Genomic DNA, 16,354 nt, shown 5'->3' with positions numbered 1-16,354 from the left:
CATATAACCACTGTCGCTCTGCGCATATGGCTGTTTGTGTCCCTCTTTTTTGGGATTTATGGCAAAGTCGCCTTTGCTGCAGTGCTGGTTGTGGAGTCCAGCCGGAACACAGCACCCCCGGGAGGCAGAGCGCAGGGGGCTCCTGCAAGAGATGCCCACCCTAAAGTAGATGTAGCACTAGGGCATACAGAGTGGTGCAGATGGGGCTACCATGATGAGATCTCATAGCCAGAGCAGAGTAAATGTGGCCAGTCCATCCGCCGTGCATCCCCCCTATGTGAACACGCCTTAGAGGCTCCTAGACGCTGTGGTGTGAGTTTGCACAAATGTAATGCTCCCCTCCTAGGGTCCAATCGGACAGTCCCCAGGCTAATAAAGCTTGCGTATCCCTGACTGGTATCATTAATCTCTTACAGTCTTGTGGCATTTGTTGTGCTCTGTGTATTTTGGATAATGCGCATACAATGTTGAATCCACAGAACATTTCAATACGTTTCTCTCATTGAATGATGGGCGTTTTTTTTTTTTCAATATCCAGATGTATTAGAAGCTCCAGAGGGCACCGCCAAGATCCCTCCTTGCCACCTTAGGTAAGTGCCCTCCTCTCCTTTACCTCTGTATTCCAGCTGCATGCAGCATCTGTTGGATATGTGGTATTATAATAAATGGATATCGCTGCATAAAGCCACAGCAGGGCATCAAGCTACTGGAAATGACTCTTTTACAGCACGTCTTTTTTTATTTTACAATATTATATCCTTTCCGCATTACGATGTGAATAAACGTCCTGAGCAGGTGCACAAGTGTCTGAAAGAAGAACTTCCCAATGCTGCAAACTAAATAAACAGTAATTGTATGAGTGAGAATGGTTTCCAAATCTTGTCGCGATCCATCTGACAATTTCCAAAAGACATAACATTTGTTCTTTTCTTGTATTTGGTATCCTTATAGACATGGCTTATATCAGTGCTTCTTAAAGGGAATCTGTCACCCCATTTGTGGCCTATAAGCTGCGGCCACCAGCATCAGGGGCTTATCTACACCATTCTGTAATGCTGTAGATAAGCCACCGATGTAACCTGAAAGGTAAGAAAAACAAGTTAGATTATACTCACCTGGGGGGGGGGCGATCCGGTGTGGTCCGGGTCTGATGGGCGTCGTGGTCTGGGTCCGTCGCCTCCCATCTTCATACGATTCATTGGCCCTATAAGCCGAAGCTTATAGGGCCAAAATGAGGCGACAGATTCCCTTTAATAAGTTTCATCTGGTGTGGAATCCTCATGGATCCTCACAGATCATTTGCACTGTAAAACCTGATTATTTTTGATTTTTTTAAGTTATTAAGTTATTTTCAAATAATATATTGGCATAAACATGAATGGACTCTTCAAAGTTAACCTTTTTGATGCACAGGGACCACCAAGTCCTGCATTATAGGAACCCTGCAAAAAGCAACATACAGAGGCATGCTAAAGCATTCAACCACTTGGCGTTTTTCTGGTTTTGCTTCTTCACATCCTGGAATTTCATTTGAGGGTTTGCATCATTTGGTTTTCTTTTTTATTGTGAAGCAAACAACAAATAGGACTAAATAACTTAAAACTGCAGTGTGCATAACTATTCACCCCCCTAAAGTCAGTACTTTGTAGAGCCTCCTCTTGCAGCAAGTACAACTGCAATTTGCTCTAGATAAGTCTCTGAGCTTTCCACATCTTTCCACAGGCAGTTTTGCCCATTCCTCAAGGCAAAACTGCTCCAGCTCCGTCAAGTTGTGCCCCTTCACATGTCAGTGTCTCCAGTACGTGTGGTGACAGTTTCCACCCATACTGGAGACACTTACACACATAAACGCATTCAAATCTATGGGTCTGCGCACATGTCAGTGGGTTTCCACGGACCGCGTGCAAAACACGTAGACAGGTCAGTTTTTTGCCAGCAGCACGGTCTGCAATACATTCCACACACTGACACACGGATGACATCCATGTGTCATTAGTGTGACACGTACCGGCATCTGGGAAAAGCATTACAGTTGGCGCTGTTCCCAGGTGCCGAGTGCTGAATCCAACTCTCATCATTGTCGCCTGGTCTCCCTGCGATCAGCAATACCAGGCGACGCTGATGACAGTTGTAGTCAGCACACGTAGTCTCTGTGTCACGCATATCAAATAAACCATTTTAACGAAAATCGTTGTGGGGTCCCCTTTACTTTTCCTAACCAGCTGTAGGAAAACAGACTGCTGGGGGCTGTTGTTATTCTGGGAAGGGGCCAATAGCCATAAAGGTTTCAAGCCTATTAAGAACAGATTACATCTGTCTGCTTAGCTTTTACTGGTTAGTAAAAAGAGGGGACCCAAAAATAAAATGACATCAGGGTTCCCCTATTTTTACTAACCAGCAAAGGTGAAATAGACTGCTGTGGGTTGAGATTACTACGCTGGGATGTGGCCATGGATATTGGCCACCTCCCAGAATAAGAACACCAGCCCTCAGCTGCCCCAGAAATGGCGCATCCATTAGAATTCCGCCAGACACCCCCATTACTAGCCCCATAGTCAAAATTAATAAAGATGCACACAGAGAAAAGTCCTTTAATTGTACAAATCAAACCCCGACAATAACCCTCTTTTACCCATTTAATAACCGAAAAATTTAAAAAAATCAAAGTAATCCTCACCTGTCTACGTTAATCCATAATGATGTCCCACGACGATTCCCATCTCTGTTACGTCTGAATGGTAAAATCAGAAACATTGAGCTTGGTTTGAGTTGGTATACATGCAGCACATAAGCGCATGTTCACGTTGGCCGTAAAAACACACAAAACCTACAAGAAATAAAATGAGCAAAAACCCTGCTGTAACTAAATACGTTTTTAATATGAGACTTTGTAGGACTGTCCCGATCAGGGTCACCTTGTGGACGGTGGGATGGCTTTTATGCTATTTTTGATCAAAAACAGTATTCCTAAGAACCCTGAGTTATTTAAATGCACTTTTGCTTTATACTTATTTGGTTACAGCAGGGTTTTTGCTCATTTTGTATCTTGTACATCTGGATGGTATGGTGAGAGGTGACATAAGTAATGTGAACACTTACCCTCGGAGGAGGGGAGTAGAGCAGAGCTGTGTGACAAACATCTCTTGCAGCTTTCATCCCGTGGTACTGTCAGCTCTATTCTAACTGCCATTAGATGAGAGCTGCATATGCTGAGGCGTTTGTAATGACACGTAGCTCTGCTCTACTTCCCCAGTTGTAATCACAGTAGGTATAGGCAATGAGATTAGGGAGGAGAGCAGAGCTGTGTGTGTTTAAACGTCTTTCCATAGTACACAAAGAAAGCCAGGTCTAATAGCTGAGGGCATGTGATTTTTTTTTTTTTTTCTTCTTCTTTTCCTCTTACATATATTTGGACAACATCATGCAGAGAAAAAAAGAACAACTTCTCCAGAGAAGACTCGCTAACATCCCCTTAGATTAGTGGAAATTAGCACATAAACTTTACTAGCTAATATGTCTGCAATGGAGATAAGAAATTGTAAAACTCCATGATGTGGACAGTTTATGGCCTATAGACAGATGTTGATGGCCTATGTCCTGATAACTCTTACTGCTTTATTATGTGGTATACAAATAATAATATAATACACCAGTGAGCATGAAACATTACAAATGTTCACATGATCTGAACTCATTTTCCACTATGTACAGTATAAAAAACATAAAACCGGCTGAAATAACCGTGCACATAAATAGTAGAAGAAGAAAACACGGCACTCGATAGAAAAAAGTTTTTTGATGGTGCTCAAGTAGGGTCTCCAACCCATAGAACAATAATAGAAAAAACTTGGCACTCAGTAGTGAGAAAAATTATTTTGCTCCTTTTTATTATTAATGCATCCAGACAAAATTGACGAATAAACGTTTTCAGTCCGGCAAAGGACCTTCATCAGACAATTCTTTAGTGTGAACTGGATGTAGAAGCAATCTAAGAAGGTATAAGGAGCGTCCACAGATTATATAGCTTATATAACAGCCTGCTGCCATAGGTATACTCTGCTGCAATAGGTATGATCTGAGATATGGAACACCAATCGCACAGGGAGGATAAAGCGCCGGGGTATGTGGCAACATCAGTTGCAGAGGCAAAGCGCTGTGTCAGGATCAGTGAGGAGGAAGTGTGTGTACAGCACACAGACTCTTAGGCCTCTTTCACACTTCCGTCTTTGAGCTCCTGTCGAAATACGTAGTTTTTTGAGAAAACAGGATCCTGCAAAAAAATTTCATTTTCTCATAGACTTGTATGAGCGACGTATGGCCACACGTTTCGTCCGTCGTGCACTGGATTCTGCGGAATTTGACGGCCCGTCGTTTGGAAAAAACGTTCAAAGAAACTTTTTTGTCAATGGACTGTGAGCACCTACCTGATCTCTGAAACTAGGGTCATCCTAGTCTATCCCTGTCCCTCAGATTACTCCTGAAGGGACGTTCTCGTACTTAAGTTAAGTCATCTGATCCCTCCCCATCCAGGGAGGTAAGGGGCTGAAATGTGTAGGAAAACACTAACCAAACAGACAGGGATGAAAGAAAACTATAATAATACAAATACACTCACAAAACAACAGAGTGGGAAACGGAGGGGGTATGGCAAGGGGGAACCGAGTGTGAGAGGATAAAGAACAACCCACAAACCAACTCCAAGCAGCAATCTCCCAGAAAAACTCTCCAACCGCCAACTCCAAACACTGAACTTTCTCCTTCACCACCAAACCAGGCAGTAGAACTATCACTGGCAACTCCTCAGAGCCAGTGGGAAGCATATATACATGAAGGGAGTGGCCAACACTGAACAGCTGAGACCATTCAGGAGGGAGAGCTCCAGGAGATCAACTGAACTGATTGACAGGGCAAGGAAAACCTGCACTGTTTAATACAACCCTTAGCAAAAATTGTGGAATGGAGGATGTTCATTCAGTTGTTTAATTTTGTAGAAAAAAAGCAGATCACAGTAAAATTTACTTTTATTAATCTTACTTTCATTTATTTCCAGAATCTACGGTGCTTGTGCAGTCTATAAATGGTAAAAACACCCGTGTCTACTGACATCTGTAACATAAGCCATATTGCCCTGGGGAAACACATAAATGGGACAATTGGAGAGTACTCTGTGGGATTATGTCAATTACTAATAGGACCATAAGCCTCAAGTTAAGATTGGATTGAGAAGAACAATACTACAAAAAGATCTCAGAGCAATCAAGCTTGGACTGGCCCACGAGAGAACCGGAGAATCCTCTGGCGGGCCATCATGATCTTATACGAGCAGTACTTGGCAGAACATACTGGAATTAGTATGTACAGACAAAAACAGCAACATATTCATTAAACAATCTACCCAGTTCAGACTGCACAAGCACCATGGATTTGGGAAATAAATTATTTAACGTAATATTAATAAAAGTTAATTTTTATTGTTAGTCTTCTTCAGTTAGTGATTTTTTTTTTAAGCAAGTGGCCTGAACTGAGTTTTCTATGTCCTCATTCAGTGACTCCGCATGTGTGGGACAACAGCTGCCATATACATTGATAGAGCAGTGGTCACATATCCACAATGTCACTCTATTCAGACAAGGAACAAAGTACCCAGTACCCAGTCTTGTGATTAACGGGGGTCTCAGTGATTGGAGCCCAACCAATCATACATGTATCATATATACTGTGAAGAATGCCATTAAATGGTTAGAATATGTTAGACGTGTGGCCTGCCAAACCTTGGTTCATAGGCATTGCACTAGACTGATACAAGCCATCTTGATATTGCTGAATTCCATACGTTGCATATTTGATACGACAGATATGGTTAATACCTGAAATGCAAACCAGTCATGATATTTGATCTGAAGCAGACATGTGGAGATAACTAATTGACAGTGAGCTATTCATGGGTTCATCTGATAAATGTTTCTATGATAAATGAAGAAATATATTTCTACATCTTAATCTGTTTTTTTTTTTTTGTTTTTTTTAGGGAAAGATGTCTTGTCCCCCTTCAACTTGCTCTGGAATCTAAGAATATGAAGTTGGCGCAGCAAGCACTAGCTGGCATGCAGGTAACAATGAGAAGATCAAGGGGTATAAATACTATGTATTGCTTTTATTTGAGTACTTGGCATTGTTGGAAGCCAGCTCTCAGTAGTTGATGATTTAAGTGTCTCTCCTGTAACACACCAGAAGCTGAAAAATATTCTTTGACTCTATTTAGCCTAATGAAGACCAAGGACTAGTTACTAAAGGGGGTTATTGGCACCTCTCATGTCTGGTGTCCATCAGGTTCTTGATAGGTTTTGTACATGACTGTCAGATTTCGTTGATGCATGATATTAACCCCTTTCCGACATCGGGCGTAATAGTACGCCAATGTTGGACACTCTCCCTTTGATGTGGGCTCCAGCGGTGAGCCCACATCTTTCCCCGGCACATGTCAGCTGTTTTGAACAGCTGACATGTGCCTGGAACTGCCACAGGTGGAATCGCGATCCACCCGTAGCTATTAACCCGTTGAATGCCACTGTCAAACTCTGACAGCGGCATTTAACATGCTCTTCCGGCAGTTGCGCCAGAAATCCAACCATTGGTGACCCCCGTCACGTGATCACGCGTCACAGATGGGTTGGCATGACAACCAGAGGTCTCCTGCATAGCAAGTGAGTAATTCTGCTACATACAGGCGATCTGATCATCGCCTGTATGTAGCAGAGCCGATTGGGTTATGGCAACTTCTAGTCTCCCATAGAGGCTATTGAAGCATGCCAAGAGTAAAAAAAAAAAAATTTAACTCACCCCCCTTTCGCCCCATTCAAAATAAAACAATAAAAATATAATCACACATACACATATTTGGTAATGCCGCGTTCAGAATCGCCCGATCTATAAATTAAAAAAAGGATTAACCTGATCGCTAAACGGTGTAATGAGAAAAAAAGTCAAACTAACAAGGTTTGAACTTTTTTTTTTACTACTTAATGGGAACCTGTCACCCCTCCCCCCCCAGGCATTTGTAACTAAAAAAGCCATCTTGTGCAGCACTAATGCTGCATTCTGACAAGGTGGCTCTTTTAGTTATTGTTCATTGCACTGCAGAAATAATCGCTTTTGAATTTGGTCCCTGATACCTTCATCCAGACACAGGGTGGATTGATTTAAATCACGCCGATTTAAATCATGATTTAAATCACGATTTAAATCAAAAGATTTTTTTCTATTTAAATCGGATCGATTTAAATCATGATTTTAATCATGATTTAAATCACTGATTTAAATCAAAAGTTTTTTTTTAATATAAATCACGATTAAAATGAGAAGTGAGAGCAGTGCGCATGTGCGCCCATAGTTACACGGACGAAACTAGGGGCAACGATCTAACGCCAGGGTGAGGGGGGGACCCCAAAGTAAGTAAAAATCTTTTTTGTTTTACTATATGGCAATAGGTAGGTGTTTAAAAGCAGCATGTCTTAATTGTATAAACTATTAATAGCCTCCACATTTTGTTCATACTGCCCCTTTAATTCCACACTTCTAGCTTGGTTTCACTTTTGGTTTAGTTTCTTTTTCCATTCAGTTGACATGCCCAAACTTGTTGGATAGTCAGCATCCTACAGAAACCTCTGGAAGAGCATGGCATTGTGAATGTTACACATATACAGCCTTTATTCTACTGAGTTAAACAACTCAGCTTTATCTCATGATGGAAGAACCTTTGGATGGTAAAATATTTTCCTCAAAAAGCAGTTTATTGAAAAAAATCCGATTTAAATCAAAAAAATCCGATTTAAATAAAAAAAATCCGATTTTTTTGATTTTTTTAAAAAAACATTGATTTTTATCCACCCTGTCCAGACACAACACAGCCGTCACTCTGCGAGAAGGGCGCCGCCTCCTCGGTATTATTCAGTTGTCCAGGCGCCTGCACGGTCATATTCTGCCTTGGTCATGCGCAGTTCGCGCTGCCCGACAACTGACATCACTTGATGTCTTGTTTACTGTGCCTGCGTGCACGTGCGGCCCGTGCGTACAAGGTGGCTCTTTTAGTTACAAACGCCTGGGGGGATGACAGGTTCCCTTTAAATAAAAAAGAACCTAGACATGTTTGGTGTCTATGAACTAGTAATGACTTGGAGAATTATAATGGCAGGTCAGCTTTAGCATTTAGTGAACCTCGTAAAAAAGCCAAACAAAAAACTAGTGTGGGATTGCACTTTTTTTTGCAATTTTACCGCACTTGGAATTTTTTTTCCCGTTTTCCAGTACATGACATGTTAAAACAAATGGTGTCAAAAGTACCTCTCGTCCCACAAAAAACGAGCCCTCACATGGCCATATTGACCAAAAAATAAAAAAGTCGTGGCTCTGGGAAGAAGGGGAGCAAAAAATGAAAACGCAAAAGCGAAAATACCTCCGGTCATGAAGGGGTTAAAGAGTAGCTAAACTTTTTTTTATTTTTTTAAAGTTTGAGTGCCTTTTTAATTGCAAGCAGGGCGTTGGGGGTCTCGGTCCTGAGAACTCCATCAGTTGCTCAAGAAAACCCCCCAGAGTTGCTAGCAGGCGGGAGCGTACAGCCACAGTATGAAGCACATGCATTCTAGGGGACAAAGTCTATGCTTTCAATTGAATCCATAACGCTCTCTTTGTGCTCCTGTTGACTGAGTTGCACACCTCTTTGGTTTGTTTGTTTTTTTTGAGCGTTTGGTTGGGGTCTTAGGACCTGGACCCGCACTGATCTGATTGCAATTAAAAAGTCACTCAAATACTAAAAAAAAAGTGTTGAAGGTTTATTTCCTCTTACATTATATGAGGCCACATGCATGATACCTGGCAAGAGGGCATCACTTCAGGTTCCACCCTTTCTCCTGATGTCCTCTCTGTGGCCGCCTGCCTAAACAGACATTTATAACACATACTAAGGTCATGGTATAAATGCCTTTGACTACAAAAACCGATTAATATAATTTTCTGCCATTTCTGATGACTTTTATACATAATGAGACATTATTTCAATCCATAAACCTTCTAACAGAAATATGGGCTGAACATCTACATCTAAAAAAACCCCTTCTTTCTTGGATAGGAAAATGAGTTTAGATCTGGACGGCTGGTCGCACAGCGATAATGACCTCAGAGCTGACTCATTGCTTCTCCGCTCCTTTTTTCTATAGAAACTGCTCGCTGACGACCGATTTGTATCCGTGGAAACAGAACCTGATGAGCGGCAGCTACTTAACCAAATGCTGAGTGCCGTTAAAGTGACCCCATCTCTATATGAGGATCTGCAAGTTGAGGTTATGAAAGTAAGTACTTCCCAAGGTGATAATGATCCCGTACGATACATCGCAGCCACAAAGCGTCGGGTCATGAGTCAGTGTTGGATTTCTATATCGTTGATTTTGTGTATCTATAGTACAGGGAGATTCACTGGAAGGAGACCCCCATTATAGTCTTGTAACTCCCAAGCAATCTGAATAATGCCCTACATACCTTCACATGTGTTATCGATTGCATTGCATTCGATGCTGGAAATGACCTCCGCTTTCTGCCAGACAATTTTCAACATGGCGCTCCATGTTCCTTAACATATCGTTAAGCTTATCGGAGAGATTAGCAGCAATTTCACGTTGGATGTTTTCCTTCAAAAATTCCTCAGTCCAAGGCTTGTTGTTATAGAGTTTTTGTTTGAACATACCTCAACTATAGAAGTCTGGTGGTGTCAAACCGTGGTGGCCAAAGCACCTTCATAATTATTCTGTTGCTAAAAAAGAACTACATTTCTGCCATGTTCCTGTTCCAACTGTTCGTTATCTCCCGAGGTTAAACGTTGCGATGGATGTCCGGCACCTACCTCATTGTACAAAGTAGCATGCCCAGGAGCTGGCCCAAAGCTCCAGATACCGAAGATCATGTTTTTTTACTTCAGATTGCTTCATCTTGGCACGAGTTATTACAGAATATTCGAGGACTCTTTTGGGTGAATCTCCCTGTGTATGTACTTCTAATATAGAATTGATGTAGTTTACACATTAGCTTACATAAAATATTGTTTCACAATTATCAAAATGTTCAGCAGGTTATTTTTACCTCAGCAAGTAATATCACAAGTCATATGATAGGATGGGCCTGTGCAGCAGGCGGAAGACAGACTAATGCTTTGTGTGGTAAGAATCCTCTCAGTCCAGTGATTGTGGGGATCCTAGTGATTTATTGCTTAGGTTGGAAATTTATAGGGGGCATTTTAGTGAAGTATCTTTTCAGGTATTTCTGATTTAACGTCTTCCCACTACAGCCATTTTTCCTTTTTCTTACCTTTTATTCCAAGAGCCGTAACATTTTTTTATTGGTTTTACTAATATACACACAAGGATATTAGCAGGTGAAAAACTTCTTTTCTTGTCCACACTTCAAGTTCTTTTCAGGCTTCATGAAATTCGAGCCATCATTTCCTGACCAGCTACCCATGTTCCAAGAATTGTGTCAGGGCGTGCATCAAGGTGAAGGGTGGAATGTGCAGCTCCTTTTTAGCTTTCTTTCCTGCCCTGCATTGATTCAATAGATCAGTGTTGGGCAGGGAGAGAGATAACTGTTCAGCTGCTCACTTCTCCCAGTGTTCAACTTTATTTTTTTCTTGATAAAGTGCGGGTGTCCAAATCCAGAAAAATAGACTTTCTGTAATTTTCTTGATAATTTGGGAAAATTAAAACTTGCGTTGCCACCAAATTCAGGCAACCATATCTTTTTTTCTACGCTGTTAGGTTGTTTTTTTTCTGGCCAATGTTGCAGGTTTTATTTTATTGTCGCCATTTTGGGGTAGATACAACTCTTTAAAATAATAAAGTTATTAATATACAGTTTAAAAAAAATTGTACCCTATCTTTAAGCATTTTTTCATTTGGTCTCCCTTGGGTGCTTAATCGTGCAATCACTTGGTTGCGGGTTCAATAGAGTAGTGTAATTCTAGCAATCTCCTTTTAAAATCTTCCTTTAACAGGGCTTATCTTCGTTTTATAGGTTGTAGTAGCTATAGTGAAATAAAACACAAGTACTTACCCTCTTAGAATTCAGCTCCAGTCTCTATTGTTTGTCTGCAGCGCTGATGTCACATCAACAGCGCTGCAGCCAATCCGTGAGCTCAGTTGCTCTCTAGAATTCACTGATTAGCTGCAGTGCTGTTGATGTCACTTCAGCACTGCAGACAAACAACAGAGACTGGGACAACAGCGGAGAGCCACCATTGGACCCGGGAGGGTACGTACTACCCAAAAAAATAAAATGACAGCTAGGAACAGTTTATAGGAACAGAAGGTGCCCATGACCGATCTGACTTTTCTGACTGACTGACATGTCCTAAAATTCTTTTGATCACACTGTTGTGTAAATGTAAACTTGAAAAACTCCCCTAACTATATGCAGTATACCCTCTGAGGCTATGTAGTGGCATTTTACAATTTATGAGTAGCACTGTGTGCTTAGAAACCAGAAGAACCTGTCTGCTTTATAGCACCGGAGCTTGGGTTCCTTGTCAGCTTGTGACAGCCATCTTGTGTGCGGTTCAATCGGATTGGTGGTTTAATAGACAGATGGTAAAAACACCTACTATATGTCATTGGAAATAATCTGCGAAATTCTGGAAAAACATATGCACAGCACTGCGAATAGCAGCAAACAGCAGTGCTGTGTGTGCAGTGTGTGTCTGTCAGCACACTGAATAGTAATGGTATAGTAATTGGCAGAGCAATGGTTAAAGGGAATCTGTCAGCGGGATTTCACACCCCAAACTATGTATATGCTCATAGACTTTTGTCCAGCAATACCTTTACCTTTATATGCTCATAGACTTTTGTCCAGCAATACCTTTACATGGCCAGTCCTTTCCTCTATTCCTGAGAAATTAGTGCTTGTATTACTATGCAAATGAGACTGCAGGACTATGGTAGATCTGAAGCATCTATCACTCCAGCTCTATTCCCCACCCAGCGCTGCCTGATAGTCTCTGTGCTGTGTGACTTCAGGTAACGGAGCCATCAGCCAAGCAGGAGGAGCCGATTCTGGGACGGAATAGAGCTGGAGTGACACAGGCATCAAATCTACAGCCTTATTTGCATATCAGTTCAGATGTTGATTTCTCAGTAACGGAGGTGGCCGTGTACAGATATTGTCTTTGAAAGAGCCATGTACATGGTAATAGATTGGGGAGAGAGAATCATGCTGACAGATTCCCTTTTGAATAGCGCCATAATTCCCAATAATCCAGTGTTTTTCACATTCTTACCTTCTGTGATCACCTACAGTATATCGTTTGTAGACAGTAAAATCGCTCATGTAATTTAGACGTTCGTAATGGCCGCAGTCAAAGAGAAGAGGGCGCAAGTGATCACGTCAGGATTCTAAAAAAATCTTTCCAACCAGCACGCACTCTGCATTTTACCAATTTATCTGTCTGCGTAAAGGAAGCCTAAGGCTATGTTCACAGTGCGTTTTTTAATGCACATTTTCAGGTGCACTTTACAGTACCAGCAAAGTCTGAGATTTCAGGACTCCCATGCACACAGCTTGGGTTTTTTTTCTGCTGCAAAATGCAGCATGTCGCTTACTTTCAGCAAAATGCAGGTATGAAAAATGCTGCTTTTTTTTGGTGCCAAAACCTGAAGAAGTTGATTCGGATTTTTTTTATGCATCAGCATGTGCAAGAGGCAAATGTACCCTGACAAAAGTAAAAATAAAATGCAGCAAAACCTGCTTCCTTACTGCCAAGAGAGTAGGTTTTGCTGCAGAAAAAACCGCATCAAAAACGCAAGGTGTGAACATAGCCTTAGAATCCTGTGCATCTAGAATTGCTGCTAATTCCTGTTCTTACTTGTGTAGGTGTTACTCTGCATCACGTATACGTCCACGTTTGAGCTGAATGGCAGCTCCGTCCTGAAGATTGCGGAGGTAAGTGATGGCAGATTTGTGTATGCTGCGCCATTACAGATCTACAGAAACGGGCTGCTCCCAGTACACTGTATAGCGTCTATGCATTTCAGACCATATACCCGCTCCAGCCACAGAGCTGCACTTTGTTTCATGAAGGATTATTAAACCTTGCTCTCCAGTTAGTACCAGCATATATGTATGATTGTGTACATGACTCCATTTTTCCACATCTCATATCTGCGCTTCATGGTTCAGTTTTTCTCTTTGTGTTATGCTTTTTGTAGTTGTGTTTGGCTAGCCATAAAAAGGCATGAAATAATAAGAGGGTCCGTTGCACAAATCCTAATTGCTTAATTCCATCGCATTTTCCTTGGCCCCTTACAACCCTTTGCTTTTTAGAGGTATCCTGTTATTTACTAATATATGTATGTGGATAAGTTACTTTTATTTTTTTCATTTATCTGATCGCCCATTATATCTATAGAGAGAGTTAACTTAAAAAGTAAGGTCTTGTATAATCACTCCCTATACAGTTTCCAGTATTTTAGCCGATTACTTGTGTAAGTGACCGTATTACACCGAGACACAATAATAATGCTGCAGGATGTAGCAGCCCCCCCTGATAAAGGCAGGGGCAGTACATGTGAAATATACTGGGGAAACAACCACTCTCATGCCTGCCTTTCATCTCTTGGTTGAACATTTTTCATTTTTTTGCACAGTTTATGCCCTTTTGGTGTTGGCTTGGGGACTTGGTTGTGTCTGTCCTCGTGGGGTGTACTTATATAGTGCTGTGCTGCCCACCTGATGTAACAGTATGGGTGTCACTAATAGGCTGTAAGCCAGGCTCTGTGTGTGTGACTGGCGCCCTATACAAGCCTTATCCGCGTACATTTGGAATACAGGCCACCATCCCTCCATGAATGGTCGGTGTGTAGGCGGTTGTTTCATCGGTATTTTGCACCAGTGCTGCCTCTGCCTTTACCAATGGGGGCTGCTGCTTCCCACAGTGCATTAGTATATTTATTTTTTTCCTGTTCTTTTCTGTGTATACTATAATAAGTGGGGAAGTTATTTATTTTCAGGGTGTGAAATAAGTACCGTATTTTTCAGACTATAAGACGCACCGTACCATAAGACGCACCCCAAATTTGGGGTGAAAATTGCAGAAAAAAAGATTTTTTTTTTATAGGATGGGGGTCTGTCTTATTGTCCGAATTTAAGATCTCTTACCTGTGGGCAGGCCGTGGCAGAGCAGGGTCACAGGAGGCATGGTGTCAGCAGAGGTGCGGTGATGCTGAGGCGCGGTGGGCAGTACGGCGTGCACCTGAGTAGGGTCCCTTCCTGCTTATGTGGGCGACTCCATGGCCTGGTGACCATGGGGAGGTTGTGGCAGTGCTGTGGTGGCGGCAGATGTGCGGTCACTTCCTCAGGTGGCGGCGGCCAGGGTCCCTTCCACATTTGAGGTGACGCCACGGCGGTATTGAAGGAGAGCAGCAGAGCTGGGTGAGTCATGGTTTTCCCGGTGGCGGCGGCCATCTTCCTGAGGCCGCGCGTGCGCAGATTCACTACTCTGCTTCCCAGGGCTTCAGGAAAATGGCCGCGGGAGGCCGCGCGTGCGCAGATGGAGATCGCGGCGGCCCCAGGAAGCAGAAAACTCAATCTGCGCACACGCGGCCTCAGGAATATGGCCGCCGCCACCGGGAAAGCCGTGACTCACCCAGCTCTGCTGCTCTCCTTCAATACCGGGCCGCGGCGTCACCTCAAATGTGGAAGGGACCCTCGCTCACGCCATACCGCTTACCGTGCCACATCATCCCCGCACCTCTGCCGCCGCCACACTGCCGGTAAGCCTGCATTCCAACTATAAGACGCACCCCTCATTTTCCTCACAATTTTTTTGGGGAAAAAGTGCGTCTTATAGTCGGAAAAATACGGTATTTACCTTTTTCATTTATGCTTGTCCTTTACACCTTTTGAGACTTTTATGCTGTGAGCCTGTGACCCCATGGTCCTGACATTTAACGGTATCAATATAGTGACTCCTACAGAAAATCTATCAAATCTAGTCATAGGGGAGAAACTGGTATCTTGCGTTCAGTTATTCTTTTGTAGATTGTTACATTAATATTACTGCTGTTTTCCCGCAGATCTGCATTGAAACCTATGTATCAAGCTGTCATCAGCGAAGCATAAATACGGCTGTACGAGCCACACTCAGTCAGATGTTAAGTGACTTGACGTTACAATTACGTCAGAAGCAGGATAGCCCGGTGAGACTTCTTAGATTTCTATATTTTTTTTCTTGTATTTTCTGCAGGTAAATCTATGCTTCAGACAAGGCCTGGGATTAGCAGTAGTGATGAGCGAACATGCTGGGATAAGGTGTTATCTGAGTGCAATCTTTTGACCCCTGTAAATATTTTACAAGTACAAGTTATTGTTTTTTCATAAAAAAAATAAATAAAGTAAAAAAAATAAAACATGAAATTTAACAAAAAAAATTAAATTAAAGAAGAGTAGAAAGGAGGAAAAAATGAAACCATTAATCTTCTTTACTATTCTACTTTTCTAGTAGTCAAAGGGTTCTTCTCAAGTCTGTATCTTCAGGAGCCCCTCCTCCTGTGTGCTCGTGCTGAGTTTTTAGAGCAGAAATTGAGTGGAAACACCAAATCCATCTCCAAAAACTCAGCCAAAAAATGCCGAGTGAACACACTCTTTTAGTGGTAGGTCGGTTTATATGTGTTCACGGCGTAGAGAGATTTCGACGCCTCCAATTATAAGGAGCTCAGAGATGGCAGTCCACCTGCGTCCTGGTGCCTGAGAGGGCTCAATGCCCCTTTGCCACATAAGAGACCCCTTAATAAACATCACATGTGTTTGGGGGGCCCTAGTATTCAGATTCTAGCCTTTGTCCCAGGACCTTCTGCAGTTTCCCTATGACAAGACTGAACAGGCAGTGAGTATTGTCCTGGGGACGTGGGATTGGGATGTTGTAGTCGTGTACAATTCACATCCAAAGTCAGAAGTGAGGGGAAAAGTTCCATTATAAGCTCTTGTGTGAGAGTATAGCTGGCCTCAGTATCCCGACATGCCTTCTGGTGCTACCATATGCTAGGTAATCATGCCATCAAACTTTGTACGTAGGGCGTTTCCAGCCCCGCGGCTCTCTGAGTCAGCAGACACCTCGGCAGTGGCCATATGTTGTAGTACACGTTCGCTGCTTGAATGTGCAGCGTTAATGCTGTTGTGGACTGAACTTATTTAGGCAGATGCAGTAAATGAAATAAACACAACAGCTACGAACATGGAAATTCAATGCTATGTATATAATGGCATGTTTGGTTCATGAACAACCCTCTTCTTCTGCATTCAGCATTACTCTTATTTAAAG

The 16,354-nt window shown here is 42.4% G+C and overlaps 1 protein-coding gene and 1 long non-coding RNA gene across 3 annotated transcripts in view; one reads left to right on the top strand and one right to left on the bottom strand.

Moving 5' to 3' along the window:
• The window catches only part of LOC143807584 (uncharacterized), a 1,151,218-nt gene that overhangs the window by 561,162 nt on the left and 573,702 nt on the right, over nt 1-16,354 (bottom strand). The gene's annotated exons all lie outside the window — the stretch shown is intronic.
• The window catches only part of ARFGEF3 (ARFGEF family member 3), a 110,100-nt gene that overhangs the window by 5,160 nt on the left and 88,586 nt on the right, over nt 1-16,354 (top strand). For both annotated transcript variants that reach the window (XM_077289258.1, XM_077289257.1), the window contains exons 2-6: nt 539-590; nt 6,029-6,110; nt 9,213-9,344; nt 12,910-12,978; nt 15,111-15,233. In XM_077289258.1, the coding sequence (XP_077145373.1) occupies nt 539-590; nt 6,029-6,110; nt 9,213-9,344; nt 12,910-12,978; nt 15,111-15,233 (458 nt within the window). The remainder of the gene's footprint in view (nt 1-538; nt 591-6,028; nt 6,111-9,212; nt 9,345-12,909; nt 12,979-15,110; nt 15,234-16,354) is intronic.

This window comes from Ranitomeya variabilis, chromosome 2, assembly GCF_051348905.1.
Source record: "Ranitomeya variabilis isolate aRanVar5 chromosome 2, aRanVar5.hap1, whole genome shotgun sequence".
In the NCBI taxonomy this organism is placed as follows: Eukaryota; Metazoa; Chordata; class Amphibia; order Anura; family Dendrobatidae; genus Ranitomeya; species Ranitomeya variabilis.
Note: the sequence above shows the minus strand (reverse complement) of the source record. Positions and strands in the feature narration are given on the sequence as shown.